General features: G+C 39.6%; 1 protein-coding gene across 1 annotated transcript in view; it reads right to left on the bottom strand.

Moving 5' to 3' along the window:
* BRAT1 (BRCA1 associated ATM activator 1) overlaps positions 1–17,156 on the bottom strand; it is a 220,436-nt gene that overhangs the window by 45,229 nt on the left and 158,051 nt on the right. The window contains exons 9-10 of the mRNA XM_078662694.1: positions 12,011–12,197; positions 5,575–5,654 (exon numbers count right to left, since the gene is read on the bottom strand). Of these exons, the coding sequence (XP_078518820.1) occupies positions 5,575–5,654; positions 12,011–12,197 (267 nt within the window). The remainder of the gene's footprint in view (positions 1–5,574; positions 5,655–12,010; positions 12,198–17,156) is intronic.

The following is a 17,156-nucleotide window of genomic DNA, read 5'->3' as shown; positions in this document are numbered from 1 at the left end:
CTAAATGAATGCTCTTGCACTCATGCAGACTGTGAAGCACTTCCTGTACGGCAGGAAGTAAATGCAGAGGCGCATTTGCCGAAATAGTAGGCATCTCCTTCCTAAGGGTGAAAAATCCTGAGGAACCACAGGGGCAGGTAGGCGATTGGGAAGAAGCTTCATTTGAACAACGTATTGTGTTTGGTATGTTTTTGGCAGACAGCCTGGCTGTTTTCAGAACAACGAAATCACAGATGTGGTTGAAGATTCCTACTCTCAATAGCAAGAAAAAAAGGTTTGGGCGCATCTAAATGTCTTAAACACTAGGACTCAATTATATATATATATATATATTTACAAATACATAATCACTTTGAGGTTCAGTTCTCCTACAAAAGTCAGAACCTATGACTGTACTTGCACCCACCCACTAACAATCCAGTTTGCTGTTGAACCCGGATTTCCTTGTAACCGTATCTGCTCCATAGGTAGTCTAATGATGTAATGAAAGAAAACAAGGAGTGGAAAATGATTTAGGACAATAAACACAAATCAGCTACTTAGAAAGGTAGAGTTATTTCCCTGTCTACAGCCCGGAGCAGCCTGCAATTAAGGGGTTAGGACGGGAAACTGTTAGAATAATGTGGGCTCAGCCAAGCGTGTCCGAACACTGCAATCGCAACCGCTCTTGCCTTAACCGCTAATATGCATGGTTAAGGTAGAGCGCGGTCTAGCTGCTGAAATGGGCGGGCCCAAGAAGAGGAAGAATCGGGAAAGGACGCGTTGAGGTAAGCGGGTCTGGGTTGGGGGGGGGCGGGGGTAGTTTTCAAGGCTGGGGGGGGGTGGGGTTGTTTTCAGGGCTACGGGGGTCTGAGACTGTTTTAGGGCTGGGGGTGTTGGGGAGGTTTTTAGGGCTTGAGGATCGGGGACGCTTTTAAGGCACAGGGGGTTCGGGGTAGTTTTTAGGGCTCAGCGGGGGGGGGGGTATTACTGGTTAACTAGGGGCTGGGTGTGATAAAATTTGATTTGCAAAACGTGATCCCAAAATGTGCATCAACATTATGCAAATTGAATCAGATTTTGCAAACCTACCTATGTGATAGTGGGTTCGTTCTCAAATTAACGAATAGCAGCAGGTGACAGAACAATCTGCCTAATTAAGATTCATTAGGGAGGTCACAATTTGTGACGTTCTGTTATTGGTTGCAATCACAAGATTGGCTGCCTTCCAGGGACAGCACACCACCATTCTTGTTATTGCATTCCAAAACGAAACATTTATTTTTTTAAGCAGCATGTGTTCCTTAAAGGAACCAGGGCTGCTTCAGAAAAGGTTTCCATTTTGGAAAACTTCAATGAGAGGGGGCACGGATTTCCATGACCAGAATTAAGACCTCCAAAACTGCCCCGTGATTCACAAAGGGGAAGGAGTCCTTAGGGGACCTCTGCTACTATGGGAATTAGTAATGCCCTCAAACCTGCAAGTCATTAACTGGTGAATGATTTGCAACCGGAACTGGGGTCGCAGTCCATTGATACATATCATACCAACACGAAATTTGGAGGGAACCGTGCTTCCAAACTGCGATTCAATATGCACTGCAAACCCCATTTTGTGATTTGGAAAAACTTCTGAATTGCAAAATGATGATAGGACGTAAGGACAAGCATTGGCAAAGCCAAGAGGTCTCTGCAATCCGAGAGCTCTAGGCATTGTTAATGTCAATGTTTTTAGCTATGTTGAATAGCAGCTCGTTTACTGTTCAGCATGGCTGAAAGTAATGTAAAGAAAGGATTGGCAAAGCGAGCGAAGAAGAGACCATGCCATCGACAAACGAGGACAAAGGATATAAGAGCGACGATGAAGCATATGCAACAAAAAGTATTAAGATGTACAAGACCAGAATTTTCTACCATGTTAAATGAAAATAATTTTGAAATTCGCAAGCACAAGTTTTGCTTTCTGAATGTCAGTTGGTATTTGTTTATCAGGGATCTGTCACTTGGTCCGGCTGTTAAATTCATTCAAACTTATTGAAATGGCTCCTACCACATATGCTGCAAATGGTGCAGGTGCAGGTGTCAAAGAGCCTGTATTATGCTGAGGCTCATTTAAGAAAGGGGATTCTAATGTCTGCGGACCCGTTACCTCGGCACATCCAAGAGCATGTAAACATGTCTAGGTACTCTAGCTATGACCAGACCTGTAGAGCGCAGTTACTATTTATAGACATCACAAGTGCTAAACTTGAGCCCTCTGCAAGACGGATTTTAAAATGCTTTGCTTCTATTTCGCCCTGATGTGTTATCTGAAAAAAAATAATAGTATATGAACTATTTGGCTTTGTTAATGTTTTTTAAGGATGGCTTAATGTAAATAAAACAAAGTGCCATTGCGCAGCCAACACTGGCCATCATATCACTTTTTGTAGTAATGTTGAGGGTGGGGGCGAGCCGGATGACAATAAAGCGGGAGGGGGTGGGATTGATTGGGAAAGCTATTTTATTCATGAGTCCCAGGGCACTATTTGCAAAAAGATTCTGAATGCCACGTTGATGCAGCAGTGTATGGAACACAACAACACTGAAAATGACTTTTAACATATGTTGGCAATGATGCTGAAACAAGCTTTCTGCGGTTTGAAGCTATGATTTTTTGTAAATTATAGACAGTAGAACCTAGCCTGAATTAAATGTCAGAGAGCAATAACATTAACCCTGGGTGGAGTTGCACTATGCAAAGCGCAAAACAACTTCACAGCACTACACGGAGCTACGCAAGTGGCAAAGTACGGTAGAAAAATGCTGTTCGTGGCGATTGCACAGTGCCGCATGCTTGTCCGCACAGTGCAATCGTTGCGAACAGCACCATGCACAGCGCAAGCTTACCTTTTCTGCAGCTCGAGTATATTTTTTACTCGAGCAGCAGCTTTCTCAACGCGAACGGGCAGTTTCTCAACGCGGGCGGTCGAGAGCATACGCGACCACTCGCAAAGAGAAACCTGACCCCAACACATTGAGAAATCTCAGATGGAGGTTTATTTTCCACGCTGGCACTCGCCAACCTGATGTTGGTGATCGCGAACGTGGAAAAATCTCGCCGGGAGGTGGATTTTCCTTGCTTGCATGCGCCAACTTGACGATGGTGAACACGAGCGAGGAAAAACACTCCGCTCCGCGAAGCAGAGTTTTTCAGAACTCCGCGAGCTAAGCGTAACGCAGAGTGCGGGAAACTCTGCAAACTCTTACCGCCAAGGGTTAAATAACATTTGAGGAACTGACCAAATCAGTTAGATACCCTCAAGAGCTAACATTGGTATATAACCATAAATCCAAGGACTCCATATGTCTGGACAAAACACTGCTCAGCACAAAATTCCGTGTGCAGAAATAGACATAGATGACCCATAATCACTATCACAAAACTGGAAAAAAAAGTGAAAAAAAAAAATAAGACCATGCTTTTCTTAAAAGCGTCACAACAGCACAACACAGCACATGACCATTGTTCCTGGAAATCTGAGTGATGGGCAAAACATAACACTGTACCAAATAATTCAACTTAACAAAAGCGGAAATTGTACCATGAGTTGTTACGGTAACAAAATCTGAACTAAAAACCCACACAAAAAAAACACAAAAAAAAAAAAAAATCGGTATAATGTACATGGAAAATCATCAGATCAGCATGTACATTCTAAACAAGACATCTCCTAGAAGCCCTTTAAGCTCATATGACCAGGTTACATGTATACGGGAGGAGCAAACATGCCACCGTGCATGAGGTGCCAATAGAAGGAAGGTCTAACCTGAGCTGACACAGGTGGAACAAAGGCACCATGGACGTATAACTAACAGGAAAATGCAAAAAAACTAAAAGAAATGCAGACATGCAACTGTGTACAATGTTTAAAGAACCAGATGTATAGGGCACGGAGCAGCGGCAGCTCGATGAAACTAGAAACGCAAAACTCACAAATAAGTAAGCGTTATACGAGTAAACATAAGGTGTTTGGTTTGTATTTAAGAACAACCGCCCTCGTTTGAACTGACCTATGTCTCTCTGCACAGCTTAAATGAGATAACTTCGCTGGTGAGACCACAAGTATGCTGCATATGGGGTGACAGGTAAAGGGCAAAATTTAGATTTGAGAAACTGGCATAGAGCTTTTTGTAGTAATGTAGGCGGGAGTGGGGGAGGTGAGATGACCGACAACAGCGAACCGAGAGGGGGTAGGAGGGATAGGGAGAGCTATTTTTTTATGAGTCCCAGGCTAATATAAGCAGTTTGGATGGGAGAGAAATCTGGCTGGGGTTGGGATGGAGAGGGTGGAAGGGAGAAAGAGGCAGAGGGAGATGGAGGACGGAGCGAGTGAAAACACGAGCACTTGTGTGGAGTGCTCAAACACAAAGAAAAAAGTAGCTCATAAAATGGGAGAAGTGGATAGACAAGTACTTAGTCCATGCTCTGGAGACAGATAAACACAAGAAGAGGCATGACGTGCATGTCATCGGCAAATGGGGACAAAGGATATTAGCGCAACAATGGAGCAAGTAAATGGTAAGCCTATGGGCTGGCTGAAGCCCACAGATTGAAAACAACATGTCTCTTCGAGGCAGTGCATGCACTGTGTAGCCGAGACCTAAAAAGATATTTTGCAGTTGTAACCTCGTGATTTTGCGTATTGCTGGGTTTGCAGCCTCAAAATCCTTGAGTATATGCTCCATGTTCCCACCTAAATGGTGCTATGTTGTCCCAATAAAAGAACAGACGGTAACTTATGCACCAAATATGAGTTGGTTAAGCTATGACAATAAAAACACAATATCTACTTTGTACAGGGATCAACGTTTCAAAGTCAAGGTGGATTAAAAGCAAACAAAGAATTAAGTGCATTTTGGTTTCCATCGTAAAACGGGTATATTCTCAGTATTTTAGGTCTAAAGGAATTAGAAAAAAAATCACTTTCAACATACATTATTTAACATAAAAACATATCCTCAGTGGATCACCTGGTTACCTTTTTGGGTTTTTTATATTCATTTTTTACATACATTTCATTAAGTTGTCAAGTAAAAACAGTCTAGGAGTCAAGAAAAGTATACATTTTTAAGAAGTGCAAATAATACTATATTTCTGAAAGTGTCCCATGTTTAATTGCCCACAAATGTCCTGTTCCATAATCCACACAAGCCCAGGTAATATTAAATGAAAAAGTATTTTAATATAATAAATGTACATTTAAGATGAAGTGAGACATGATTGGATATAAATAATAAAAAAATATAAATACATTTACTAGTGCAGAATATAGACATTGGTGTGGGAAGTAGTGACAGAGAAACATGTGCCTGGATGCAAGTGCAAGTATAGGGGCCATTTGAAATGCCTAAAGCTTCAACATCTTTTAAAAAATATCTCAGGCCTGACCGGACATTAAAACATAAAAAAAAGGCTGGATGGCATAGCAATACTGATATGCTATCCATATAAACAGCTGTAGACTAAGTTTCTCATACTGAAGTTGTTGAATGTATAAGCACGATAGTACTTCCTGAATTAAGAAGGCTGTTAGATTAGTGTAGTGCACTTACTGTAGGGCTGGTATCTGGACTCTTCAAGTAAGCAAGAAGTATGTCAAATATCTTTGGTAACCAATCACACTTGACATTGACTAAAAAAAAAGAAAACAACAAGTTAAAACAAATTACAACTCTAAACACATTAAACTAGTATGATGTGCATCATTTTATACCATTTTGAAGAAATCACATCTACATATTTGTATTACCATATACAAGGCAGTTACAATACAACTTGTATATTGTAGCAAGTACCTTTGAACTGATGTTTGCCAGCTAACAATTCCAAGGTAGCAGCAATGTCTTAGATGCATTGGTAGTTTAACTGAGGCACCCATGAGATCTAGTGTTGCAAGTAAATAGTAGTCAAATATTGTGATAACATCTCACAGCATTCTATTGCCCTTTGGGGCCTGTTTAGTGTAGAATCTGTCCACTTATGGGATTAGAAAATATCCACATACTGCCTAAACCTGCTCTTGCAATATCAGGAAGTTGTTGTGCTTCACTTTATTGTTATCGGTTCTGAAAATTGGTGATTCATTCAGTGATTTTAGGCAACATACCAGATTTCTAATCCCACACAGAAACCAGGCATAATGTGATCTCTTCCCACTTTAGATATCTGGCCTGAAACCCAAAATCATAATCCAGGAAGGCTTTCGAATGACTGTGTGTGCTCAATTGCCTAATACCTGATTTGCATCATCCAGAGAGGACTTTAAGCACATACTAGAGATGTTCTTTGCTTTCTCACAATAGCAATGGCCATTTTCATGGTAACCTGATATGCTTAATAAAGCTTAAGTTTCAGACTGCCACTATATAGGACAAGTGTGACCAATTTTCTTTCTAACAGCATGAATCCTCTTATTTGCCTTGTCTGGTGGGAACCCTGCAGTATTAACAACTAGGTTTGGGGACCTTTTTCTTGCTGTATGCAATATTAAACAGTTTTGCACAGGCTCTGGCTCACTTGCCTCCCTTGATCTCATCTCTGCCATTAGGAGGAATTCTGCATCTACATAAAAAAGGCTGCCTCGTGGGTTAATGTTATCTTTTCAATGCCTAATGGTCTTGAAATGTTTGTTGACTTAGAAGGTATGGATAGCACTTTTGAGGTTGAGGGTCAAAGAAGCCCTGTGAGGAATTTTCAGTGCTGTAATTCTCTTGACATTTGTTGAAAGTTGATCTACATTTTTAAGAGACAAGTTTGCATTGCCTCTTGTACCCTTTAGGGACCAAAGTCATTGGTGTTGTTCAAACCCAAAGATAGCTTTTCCTGTACGTCCTGTATCGTCTTTTTTGGACAACAACCCTATTGGAAGTCAAAGTATGTTTGATGGCTTTCAAGTACAACATTTCTGAGTCTTTAACCCTAACTATTGGATGTATTGTGGATCAAGGGAATTTGAATGCCATAAACATAACCATTGAAAGCGAAAGTATCAGAGCCATAATTTCGGACTCCTCATTTTGAGAGAATTATTTAAATAAGCAGTCTTGTTAAACTAATGCAAAGCATTGTTATCAGTGCCTAAACTTCAATCTTGAGAGCCCAGTCTGGATCACAGCACTCCCCATCATCCTCCTCACGCTGTCTTTTTTTGATCCAAAAATATTAACCCACAGTATTCAAACAAGGGCTTATTCCCGAACCAGGTGGGAAGGTCAAATGAAGAAGAATTCCAGTACACAAAGCTCTGCTTGTTTACATACTGTTTCACTTGAGCCTGCTTGATCTCATGTTCAAGTTACAATCTTCTATCTGTTCGAATGGAATACTTTGAAAAGGTCTACTTGCTTGGTTACCTGCTTTTGGTACTTGTGTTATTTAAAAGGTAGAAATCAAGTGCATATGCCTTTACCTTTCCGGAGGACTGTGTAAAAAGTATCTCTTCACCTTTTTTCATACTTGCATGCATTTATTCTCATCTTTCCACACTTTCTTTTCTTCTTGCGATGATGGGTGTGGAATTTAATAAAATATCTACGTGTCCATGGGGCAGGTTGCTTCATAAATCTACTTGTCCTGTAACAAAATACACTTGTCCCTTTTGTGCCAATAAGTGCAGCGACAAACTATGGCAGCAATCTCATTATAAAAGAGCTCTGATATAGCCTCTCTGATTATGCCGAGGCTAACACCATAGTAGTGTTTGAATACTTACAATCCCCTTATGTTGCCACGTTTCCGCAGATCTACATACTGGGGCTGAAGGTAGTGGTAAGCAATAGTTCTTGCATGTTTTAAGGGTTTTCAACAACACTCCTCCTGACAATGGCAGACGTAAACCTTCTTCCAGAGTTAGGAAAAAAGTAGTTGAAGGGAAAGTGAACTTTCAAACACTCAGATTTTCGCATGAGCAAATCTACACATGCACATTTGCTCATGCAAAAATGAAGTTCACAAATATTTTCCAGGAGTACTATTTCTTGTCCTACTTCTGTAAATTCTTGGGAATTCATGAAAGACGCACAGCGGCACTTAATGCATGGACATATACCATGGGTGCGCTTTTTAGACTTTGGTTAATAATTGGGCCCCTAATTTGGTCTGGCTTTAACCATGACCTTTTGCGTTTATTAAAACGGTCTCTCTGTTTTGGCTGACTTCACTGTGAGTGACAGCATTCTGCTCTTTCACAATGAGCATATCGGCACACAAAGTAGTTTTGTTCAGTGCTAGTAACTACTATGGCAGTGTGTGCTTTTTGAGACCAAAAACAATTTTTGCTTTTGCTAGTGTTTGTTATAATGGTGAAGGCCCAGCAGCTCCCACACCAATAAGGTTTTTAAAAAAACATGCCAAAACAATTCACACATTGACAAAATTAAAAAGCGGACTGCCAATTTTAGTCCTACTGGCTTTGCCAACGCTTGTTTATTTTTGTTTCCCATAATCTTAGTCAAACTGATTACACTGATTTTCCATTATGAATATTTTTGGGAAATACCATCATGCAACAACACGTTACTAAATGATGCTGCAAAGAAATTGTACCTGAAATTTTACAGTAGTTTAGCTAAATGTTTTTTTCCTGCTTTCATTTTTTTATGAACTTTTTAAAAAAAAGTAAAGTATCATCAATCCTGCTTTCAGGCTTCTGCAAATATTTGCATCAAATCAGAGAGCATTCTGTGAGCATTATACACAGCCCCATATTGCTAAATTTTGAAAACGTGCACACATTTTTATACTGGAACCACGGTCAGTAGTGCAGTCAGAGCTTACAACATGTACTTAGAGCGATCACCCTAATAATAAAGGCTTTCAATTAATGAACCATAAATACAAGTTTGAACAGCATTAACACATGGACAACCATATCACCGTAACTGCAGACAGTGCCCTTCCCTGATCCATAATGTGGTACTGCAAACTGGCAGCCAAAGGGTTTGAACTGCAGGGGGTTGGGTCTACTTGACCCAAGGACAAAATACACATGAAAACCCGTTGTCCTTGACCCCAAACAATATGTCCTGGGCGTCCGGCTATAGTAATTCCACATCGCTGTGCGATTTTAGAAATTACCTTCTTTGTTTTCTTTCAATCGAAGTTATGGTTAATTTAACAGGCGACTGAGAAATAGAACTAAGACACAATGTGTTGCAACCCAAAATGTACGTAATTTTCATTAAGAAGATTCTCACTTGCCTAAAAAATATGAAAGAGCAAAAAATACCTTCAGCCTGAGACCAGTTGTACACAGTTTCTAGCCTACAAGAGTGTCTCCAAAACATTTTGGCACCTGAGTATGCATACATCTTATATGTTCAAGCCATATCGATATGTTTTCATTGTATCTAGTACTCCCACCACTTAGGAATAAATGGGCTTGCTATTTGAGTCAGTGTTTATAAATAATAGTGAATACTCATAACAGAAAAGAAAATTAACTTACCTGTGACAAGTTCTCCATCATGTTTCATGTTTTTTTTCATGAAATTACTAAATAAACCTCATTCCTTCCAGGCGGGACTGCTGGAAAGCAAGGCAATATCTAGAGGCAAGATGCTATGTCCTTCCGGAGGCTTTCAAAGTGAACTAAGCTTAATTGGGATAACTCTCGCTGTACTGTGTGCTGAAAGTCTAGTGGTACTTGGTCAGCACCAAAGTGACAGAACAGTTTTATCTCCTGAGAGCCTATCTACTTATTGGAACAGGGAACATTTTATTTTTTTGTTTTTAAATGGAAATCTAGTGTTGCTGTTACACTGGCATTTTACATGACTGGTTTAACAATTGGTATAGGATCTGCACATTGGCAGGACTTTTGTATGCTTTATGAATAATAATGAAGATCCTATAATGATCAACTATACATCTCAAAAGAAACATTAAGAACAATAAAATTGTAAGGCTGGAAATTAAAAGTGCATAAAGTAAGGAAACCAGAGCCTAGCATTCTCAAAGTACACTGAAAGAGTTTGGAAAAATATTATTCTGCAAATCAGACTTGAAACTCTTTTAAAATTTAGAAAAAAGTTGAAGGAGCATCTCTTTAAATAACATCTCGCATATGACTGAACTGCACTTCACAACTAGTTCCTGAAAGTCTTCAGTAATTGGAGTTTTACAGAACAGATCTATGTGTTCGCAATGAGTACTGACTAAAAGAGCTGTCACCTCATCATGTTAATCTAAATGGAGCAAAACACACTGACTGTCCTTGTAGCTGAGTGTTTATACTCAGCGTTTTGGCTTATTGAGTGACAATAAATCAATGAGCTTCCTTTCTTTACTCCCGAGTTCCCCTTTAAAGCTTTTTTTTCTGTCTATGTGGGCCCACATCGTGGCCCACCAATGAGTCTATTGTCAGTGTTCTTGTATTTCCTGGTATGTGGGCACCTCCTATTGTCCGTCTTTTCTGTGTAAGGGCACACACAACCTTAGAAATAGATCTCGACTTCAAATATATAGTTTTAGTTTCAAGTGACATTTTTATTTCTTTACAGGAGTGTACCCTTTTATGTGGTTTGTGTTAAAGCATATAAATACCGTATAGTGCATTTTCTTTTTCCTCATGGGAGCAACGCTGTACTGAATGATACTCCGTTACTTTACAGAAATAGCTATTTGAGGGGTCCAACAGGACTTAAAGTATGGCATTGTACTGCCAGTACTTAAAGACAATGAATAAGAGCTGGGATGTTAGGATCAGTTTGTAGGTACTCCATGGAGGAGGGTAAGTGGCAAGTCTGCAACTCCACAGAAATGCATCTGAGAGGAGAAACATGTAACATTTAGTTGTGTCTGAAATGACCTGGGCAATAAGTAATGGAGGATCTAGTGTAGGATACTGAAGGAGAAGCATTTCGGTTAAACTGTTTAAAAGAAGGTGTTTCTCATTTTTACTATACTTGTTATCTCAATTAAGGTATACTCTTTTCAGATACAATAGCACCTTGCTTAAACTGTGTCGATCTGGGATTGCATTCGCAGGACACGTCATCACCTCTTTATTGAACAAGAGCTCTATAGGAACATTTATGGTATTCAAGCCACTATCCATGTGAATTTGGTAGCCCATATATTCTATTTTTAGCTTTCTGAACAATTTACAAAGGTCATAATGCATGTCGTAGAAGAACTATTTTATTTAGAACAAGGCCTTATTCTCAGCGAAAGACTGGATGCAAAATCTCTTTAATCATTAAAAACACAATTATATTTAGGCAAACTGCTATTGAAAATAAATCCTAATAAAAGTAAAAATGAATTCATATTTAATAATTCTCTACTTTCACAAAACTGGATAAAAGCAAAATGAAAATGCTTCTGCTGGTGCTCTACCCAATAAATATAGATAGCACAACACTGTATGCTAAAAACTCCCTAGTACTGAGATTTTTTTATTTAAATTTAATTATTTTGAACATCCAATGTATTTACCTAACAAGAAAGTGGAACACCAGTCTCAATAGTGTTACACAGCGTTATGCGTTAAACATTAGCTTAGAGCTACTGAAGCTATGCATTTCTGCAACCAATCAGTGTTTGCATACTTATGGATTGCCACACTTGCCACATAACCCATATGTGGTATAATTTTCATATTTCAATAGCTGTAAGGTTACGAACAAAAGGGGCGAGAGGCTTTGCAAAGGTTGCCTCGCCCACTTTCAGTTGCTGATTTCTGTACTTGGGAGTAAAATTGCCTGGTACTGACAGAGTGGAACTTTTGCCCACACAGTAATAATGGGTGTTAAAATGTCAATATACCTCACTACTAGTACCGCAGAATGTGCTGCATTATGCATTATGCCTTATAATTTTCATTTTTGTTGCATAATTTAGTCAGTCCTGCTGCATAATTTAGTCCTCTACTGCTGCATAAATCCAATGGTCAAGGCAATACCTATCCAGTGATTAAGCATTCAGAAGCCTGCAAGTGTCTCTAAATGAACCATATTCAATTGTTAGTATGTCTGAATGTTAACTTACTGTTTGAGCAAGAGAAAGAACTTAGGGCTTCTACAGCAAGTCCCTGAACTCGGAGGCTGCCAAGCAAGAGTTGGCTCATTTTGACTCCTTTGGGGGAAGAAACCATTGCTGTGCCAATGCAGAATTGTAATACTGCCACCACGGCGTTCAACAAGTGCATGTGTGGCCAATCTTCAGGTAGAGAAGTCTGGATAAAAGAAAGCAGAATAGTACTGCAAAGGTGAGACATACTTATTTATCATGATGCAATCCTGAAAACGATTATAGCAATTTTACTAAAAATGTAAACTTTTTGCTAAAAAAAAAAAGAAAAAAAAGTTGGTTATCTCAGACTAGCATTGCCTTAAATGCAGGTCACTAACGATGGACAAAATGCAAGTGAAATGAAAAATACACTGCAACATTTCTTGGGATGAATTACTATTGTAAAAATATATAGATTTCGGCAACGTTGCTGCAAAAAAAATACAAATAATAATACATCTCCAGCCTTTGTCAACTACTGTAACTTAAATATAAAAACTTGAAGCAGAAAGGATGCAACGTGTTACAGTATGCTTACTTCTGTTGACGACACCACCTATTTAAGAATATTACTCAAATTCTAAAAGCACACCAGTACAAGTATTCACCTTTTTCTTCTCAAATGGTATTGGTTATTTCTGGGCACTGACTGGACTTTTTGGGCATCTAATTTTAAATACGATATGTGTAAAGTTTTTTTGAATTGGAATCAAGGATTTTAAAATTGCTGCACAGAAAGGAAAGGAAAACTAAATACTTAACTTACTGAACAAAGGCAAGCCACAGTGCAATAGACCTAGCGTGGAGGTAACCCACACATGATAATTTCACTGAAACTGTTAAAGTCATCAAGGGTACAATCAAGCCACACATGTATGAAAAGCAGGGGGCAAGGCAAATCTTGCTCAGAAGAGGGAAAAAGAAAATTGCTTTTGATCAGCCATATGATTTGCATTGCAGATTTCTACGTGCTAACACTGCCACAGAAAGACAACCATAAAGAAATAGATCATGTAGAAAGTGTATACGTGAAGATTATTTTTTTGTACCATTTTCGAAAAGCTGATCTAATATACGAGCCAAATTCTTATGAATTAATAATAAAGTAGTTAAATGACAGGAAAGGAAAAGTTAACAGTAAATTAAGTCAACTGAATTAAATAAAGATGTGCCCATTTGTGGCATTATGTGTTGGTGAATTAATATGTGATGTGTAAGGATTCTATAAGGGAATGGAAAATAACTTTGAAAGAGTAGTTGCTAAAGGAAAAGCCTGAGTTTGATATACCTTCTTAGCTCATGGTGGAAGGGGTGCTTGTATGAATGAACCTGACTTTATATAGATCATCTAGTATCAACTTAATTTTTACACTGGGGACGAGAAATCTTGATGAATTAAGTCAATTTGCAAAAGGTGGCTGAAAACATAATCACAGGTTGGAAGTACAAAGATGTGTGCAGTGAGGGTTGCCGGGGCATAACTTGGTCAATAAGATTTGGGGGGTGGGGGGTTGTGAGTTTCAGATTTCCCAACAATCATGCTGGATTATTTAGTTAAAACACATTATATGAGAATCACGACAGGTGGGGGGACTTAAAGCGCAGTGTAAAGAGAGAAGTGGGGATTGTTAGGAGCCCTTAAAACACAACATTTTTCAAACTAATCAACATTTTTTAAGGCCTTGAAAACAGAGACAGGCGAGACTGTGTGAGAGAGTTGCTGTCAGTGTGGGCATGTAAAAATCCATGGTGTAATCCGATTGACACTTCACCATACCACACTGAAAGCACTTTTGCCCAACTATTTACTACAGAATACTTTTTTAAGGTGGGTATAAGACCCCAAATAACCGCCCTTAAGCTATGACCCTGGAGGGTTGTCTGACATTTTGGAATGTGAGGGATGAAATGTCCATGAAGGAAGGTTAAGTGCAGGGTTCTCTAAAGTCGGTCCTTGAGGGACAGATACATACCAGATTTTTAGCATATCCCATTTAGATGAATGTAGTTATGTTAAAAATCTGGCAAGGATCCGGCACTCCAGGACAGGCTTTGTAGAACCATGGTTTAGTGTAGAGGGTGAAACGAAAAAACGAAACAACTAAAGGGTAATCAGCAGCACTCCAGGGTAATCAATTGGTAAATCCTGGAAATTAAGGTATGGGATGTCGAGATGATCACCTCCTGACCGTGAGGTGCTGAAACTTAAATCAATGCAAAAAATCTTACGCCACGGACTTCCCGTGTTAGCCTGGCTAACCGGCACGATCACTTCTGGAGCTTTCACCTGCATGTATCATGCTGTATATTTCCAGTCATTCACCCAACCGCTCCCTGCACTTACTCGGCCACAGTGCTTTCATTCGTTTCATTTCATTGGCATTATGCCGATTATCTGGTTTTTTTGCTCCTTTAGCTTTTTGGTTTCTTCTTTAAAACTACTCGTGTTCATGCTGTTTTTTCCATTGGTAGAAGCACGCCCATTCTGCTTAACACTTAGTTTCACTGGTCGGTATTACGGTCATGATTCACTGCACTTTGGCACACGTTAACTATCGCCGACACCTTTTTGAATGCGTATATCTGACTCTCCCAGCTCCTGCCCAGCGTTATATCCACTGTCACCTTTGATTTTCTTGTAGATATTCCCCCTGACGAAGAGCACCGCTCGAAATGCATGTGACTGAATTGTACGAATATACCTTGTTGGAAATTTACTTCTGATACCATTCTCATGGAATATGTTTTAATTAAACCATTCAGCATATGATGCAATATGACCTGAAGATTGGTTCAAAATAAACCTTTTCAATTTGGAACTTTTCTGAATAATGACTTTGTACTTAACTCTAAAAGCGCATTTCTACGCGTCTGGAGGATTCGAGATTTCAATCTTACACGGCGTAAGATTTTTGGCATTGATTAGTGTAGAGGGTGCCACAGACGGGTGCCTCTAGAAATATTTAGAGAATTACTGGTCAATACAGCATTAAAGCATTTGTAAAACAAAAGCGAGATCGAGAATGTGGTATTGGTGGTCTGAGTTATATGTTCAGAAAAAAAAGAGGTGGATGATTGTGGATAGTGTCTGAGGGCAGATAATAGCTGTGTCACCAGGGTCTAGGTAATGATGTTAAGAAAATTGCCAGATACTCAATGGGAAGATGTGGCTGTGGATATTTTGGGGCCCATTCACAGTGCGGGTAGTGTTTGGTAGGTGATCTTAAAAGTCATGCTTTTGAGAAGGCCTGAACTAGAGTTCAGGTGTTCGGTGGATACCAGTAATGTCATACATATTTTATAAGAATGGTTTCAGCGGAGAAGGTTTCCGTAACCTTTTTTGACAGAGTGCAGTTTGAATCACAAGAGATGTAAAGGAATCTTGGTGTAAGAAACATCTCTATCACCCTGAATGCAATGGCGTGATCCAAAGGACGAATAATCAAAGAAACAATTCTATGTGCTTGTGTGAAACACAGAAATTGAAAGAAGTTGTAAAGCATATCTGCCTATCATACTATTTTTATAGCTTGATTATCCATATTTAATCATACTTGGGATTTTGATTTGAGTGCTCATCCTTGCATTTATCTTAGGTCTAAGCATCTACTTGGCGCGCAACTGGTAGGCTCTTGCACGTGTTCATGATTGAGTTTTGGCATACACAGGTAATACTGCACCGCACCTGAGTATGCTTCCCATGCAACTAGGCAAACACGTTTTAATACTGAATTCACTTACGATCTGGCACTTATAAAAAGATTCTCACTTATCACTGACCAGGTTTTCTTTTATCCACTCGCACCACTAGGGCCTCCTCACGCAGTGACCACAAGGGCTCTTGAGGTTCACGTTTGGCCTTCTTCTAAAAATTATTTGACTAATACATTTTCAACTTTGGGGCTTCTTTCTACGGGCAGGAATACCTCTGGCACACCTCTGAATGGAATCACGTTTAAAAGCTGTATAGTGTCATTTGTACAGCCCTTTTATGAGAAAACATTTTATGACATAAGCTGTCCCCATCTTGTTTCCAGCCCTGAAGAAGTGTAGGGTTTTTAACAACCCGTTGACGAAACACGTGTTGGCTGGCTTGCTCAGAAATACAACCTTCAAAGCAAACATTACAAATAAGGATACCGTTGTCTTCAATCATGATCAACAGAACTTATCTTGTACTGTTTGTTTACTCATATGCGTGTGCATAGGACCAGTTTTGTATGGCAATTAAGTTATCTAAAACACGCAGACACAACCCCCCCCCGACCCCCCACCACCACCCACCCCTGTGTGTAAAGTCCCTCATTGTAAAGTGCCTGAAAAGGCCTTTGTGGTACTTACTTGTGTGGTAAGGACTTGTGTCATAACTTATGTGTTGTTACATACTCTTCGGAGAGCTGCGGATAACCAAAATGTTTGTGCCGGCAGGAGATGTTACAGTCCAATCAGTAAGTGTGCAGTCCTGACTGATTTTCTTCAATTACTGCACTCTAATTCATGGAATAGTTCATTCATTATGCCTTGTCCAAACAAACATGTAATTCTGCGCTGCCCAGAGGACTGGGTTCATTGTTCCACTGTCAAGGGCCACAGACTCAAAGAGGCTTTTCCCCTGTACTTCGGCCATTTGAAGGTTTGTTGTGTAAGGAGATGTGCTGTTGCACAATGTAAGCATCTGATAGGAACATAATGTATTGCACTTTTCTGTATGCAACCAGACACTTTGCCCCATCAGGCCTTGTAAATATTACAGAAGAATTTAGGCTTAATCCTTACATTCACTCTGCGCCCAAGAAGAGATTTTAAAACTGTTTTAATGTACATGCACACCCATAGATTCAAGCAAAAATTAGCCACCAGGTAGTGAAGTCTTTGCAGCCTGTTAATGAGTTTCTTTTGGGAGCTCAATGTTACTCAGATGTTGGTCTGATTTACTATCATTTTCTGGAGATGCAAATCAGTGTACATTTGAAGGCTAACTGTGTGTCTAGGGTGTCTCAATGAACAGGAGGACAGCTGATTTCTTATTTTAATCCACGGATTGTAGGCGCTCTTTTTGATGTTATCTAGGCGATTTGGGTGCCACTGACTGGTCTAAACTCAGACTAGTGATCGTGAATAA

The sequence above is a fragment of the Lissotriton helveticus genome, chromosome 10, assembly GCF_964261635.1.
Source record: "Lissotriton helveticus chromosome 10, aLisHel1.1, whole genome shotgun sequence".
Lineage (NCBI taxonomy): Eukaryota > Metazoa > Chordata > Amphibia > Caudata > Salamandridae > Lissotriton > Lissotriton helveticus.
The sequence above is the reverse complement of the archived record's forward strand: the minus strand, read 5'-3'. Positions and strand labels throughout refer to the sequence as shown.